The sequence below is a fragment of the Ovis aries genome, chromosome 4 (genome assembly GCF_016772045.2).
Source record: "Ovis aries strain OAR_USU_Benz2616 breed Rambouillet chromosome 4, ARS-UI_Ramb_v3.0, whole genome shotgun sequence".
Classification (NCBI taxonomy): Eukaryota; Metazoa; Chordata; class Mammalia; order Artiodactyla; family Bovidae; genus Ovis; species Ovis aries.
This window is the reverse complement of record NC_056057.1, coordinates 108,638,065-108,640,518: the sequence shown is the minus strand read 5'-3', so window position 1 is coordinate 108,640,518 and position 2,454 is coordinate 108,638,065. Positions and strand designations below refer to the sequence as shown.

Here is a 2,454-nt window from a genome sequence, read left to right as displayed (position 1 = left end):
ACATGCTACTGAAAGCTTACTTCTCAGTACTGCTTTTGTAGCCACACATTTTTGGCATGCTGTGTCTTATTTTCATCAGTCTCCAGCCAGTTCCTAATTTCTCGCTTGAACCCCTTTAATCAATTTTTCAACTCAGTCCCAGAATTTATGTTTGGTTTTTCTTATAGTTTTTATCTCTTTGTGATATTTTCATTTGTTCATATATCATTTTATTTGTTGTCTATATGTTTTATAGATTATTCAATATGGTTAAAATGATGATCCTGGATTTTCGCCAGGTGACTCATATCTACATTTCCTTAGGGATAGTTTCTTGAGATTTAGTTTGCTCCTTTAATTGGTCCATGATTTCCCTGTTTCACTGTATATCTTGTGAACTTTAGCTGAGATGTGGGCATTTAGAAAAACAGCTACTTCTTGCAATCAATTGACTGACTTTGAGAAGGGGAAGGTCTTCAGCAATAAGCTCTCCTAGAGATTCTGGGGATCTCCTAGCCTTGACTGTGGATGCAGCTTCTCTGAATCGGTTTATGTACTTTCTCAGTTAAAGAGGTTTGCCCATTTTTTTTTTCCTGAAGCCTGTACAGATGTGCTCTACCTGGTGTTTGTCTGACATGCTACAATCTCTATATAGCTATAAAAAGTTGGAATGCTTGCGATGTTTCTCAGTGGCCCCTACAAGGAATCCAAATTGCCACTCCCATCAGTGTTCTGAAACAAGTGAGACACCTAACTAACCTTCAGGCCACTCTCTGAAAAGCTACAAAATAGTCGACAGTGTCCATTTTTCTTTTTCCTTCTTGAGGAAGAGATGGGAGTCGGGAATTTTCTCCTGATCTGGACACATGGTGGCAGAAACAGGAGGTAGCTATGAGAGGCAAAGTGTCATCAATTTGCGTAAACTCTTCATGTACTGTATCTCTTCTTGGCTTTGTGCTTGTCGGGAGTGCTGACACCTCTTATCTGACTTCTGTTATGTTTACAAAGGAAATTTGGCCGATATTTTCCCATCTCCATGGAGGAACAATGGCTTAGGGATTCGTATTCTGATATCATATCAATGTTCCTCTTGAGTAATTGTCATCATGAAATCATGCATCTTCTCGGGAAATTTTGTTGAGTTTTTTATACAAGCAATCACATCTCACTGGGGGGAAAAATGCACTGAACCAAAACTAGACCCTCCCTCACACTGTCCTCTTTTTCTGCAATACTCTGTGGAAGGCAGCCTTCACTTGAGCATTCCGTACACTGTAGACAAGAGGGTTCAGTAATGGGTTGAAAAGACTGTAAAACAGGAAAAGGATTTTCTTCTGTTCCTCTCGGTGGCTACTTTCAGGGGCCAAGTACACCATCATGGCTATGCCAAAGTAGAACCCAACCACACAGAGGTGGGAGGAGCAGGTGGAGAAGGCTTTCTTGCGGCCCTCCTTTGACTGGATCTTCAGGATTGCCCAGAGGATGTGCACATAGGAGACCAACATCAAGGAAAGGGGCCCAACTAAAACAAACACACCTTCAGCAAAGAGAAGCATTTCATTGATCCAGATGTCACCACAGGTCACTTTGAGAACAGATTGAATCTCACAGAAGAAATGGTTCACCTTCTGGGGCCCACAGAAGGGCAGCCTTAGAAACAGACTTACTTGTACTATGGCCAGGCACAATCCGCATGACCAGCAAGCAATGGCCAGGAACGTGCACACCCTCCAGTTCATGATGACCATGTACTGTAGGGGGTGGCAGATCGCCACAAACCTGTCATAGGACATCACCACCAAAATCAAACACTCCATAGAAGAAAAAATCAAGTTAAAAATCATCTGCAAAGTACATAAGACAAAGGAGATGCTTTTTTTGTGTTTCGCTAGATTTGCCAGCAAATTGGGCAAATTGCTAGAAGCATAGGATATGTCAATGATGGCCAGATGAGACAGGAAGTAGTACATGGGGGTGTGCAGTCTAGGGTCGAGGCAGATGAGACCCAAGATCATGCCATTTGCCAGCAGGTTAAAGGTATATAACAGGGAGAAGATACCAAACAGGACCAATTCCATGTCTTCACTGAGCTGGAATCCTACCAGGATGAATTCTGCAATCCATGATTGATTGCCCTCCATTCCTAAAGACAGTCTGTCAAGGAGTGAAGTGTGATGGGAAGGTCACAGCTGGATAACAATGAAAACAGGAGTTATTTATCAGAAGGGAATGAAGAGGAAGCTGGTATGCTTATCCCTGCATTACTGAATTTTTTCCCTAAGTTTCTTCACTTTTTTGTTTTCTTTTTATTGTGAAGTAATCTAAAATTTCAGATAAGTATCAGGGACTATAAACTATACTAGTATATAGTATTTGCCAAAATGCTTTATCATGTTTGCCTTATCATTTATTTTCTCTGTGTGCACATAGTGCTAATTTTCTGGAGACCACATAAGACTAATGGGAAACCATATT

The 2,454-nt window shown here is 41.2% G+C and overlaps 1 protein-coding gene across 1 annotated transcript; it reads right to left on the bottom strand.

The window, feature by feature from the left end:
* Positions 1-1,187: 1,187 nt before the first annotated feature.
* On the bottom strand, positions 1,188-2,120 carry LOC101119206 (olfactory receptor 2A2-like). Its single transcript, XM_004008150.5, has one exon. The coding sequence runs from the start codon at positions 2,118-2,120 to the stop codon at positions 1,188-1,190; it is 933 nt and encodes a 310-aa protein (XP_004008199.3).
* Positions 2,121-2,454: the final 334 nt, after the last annotated feature.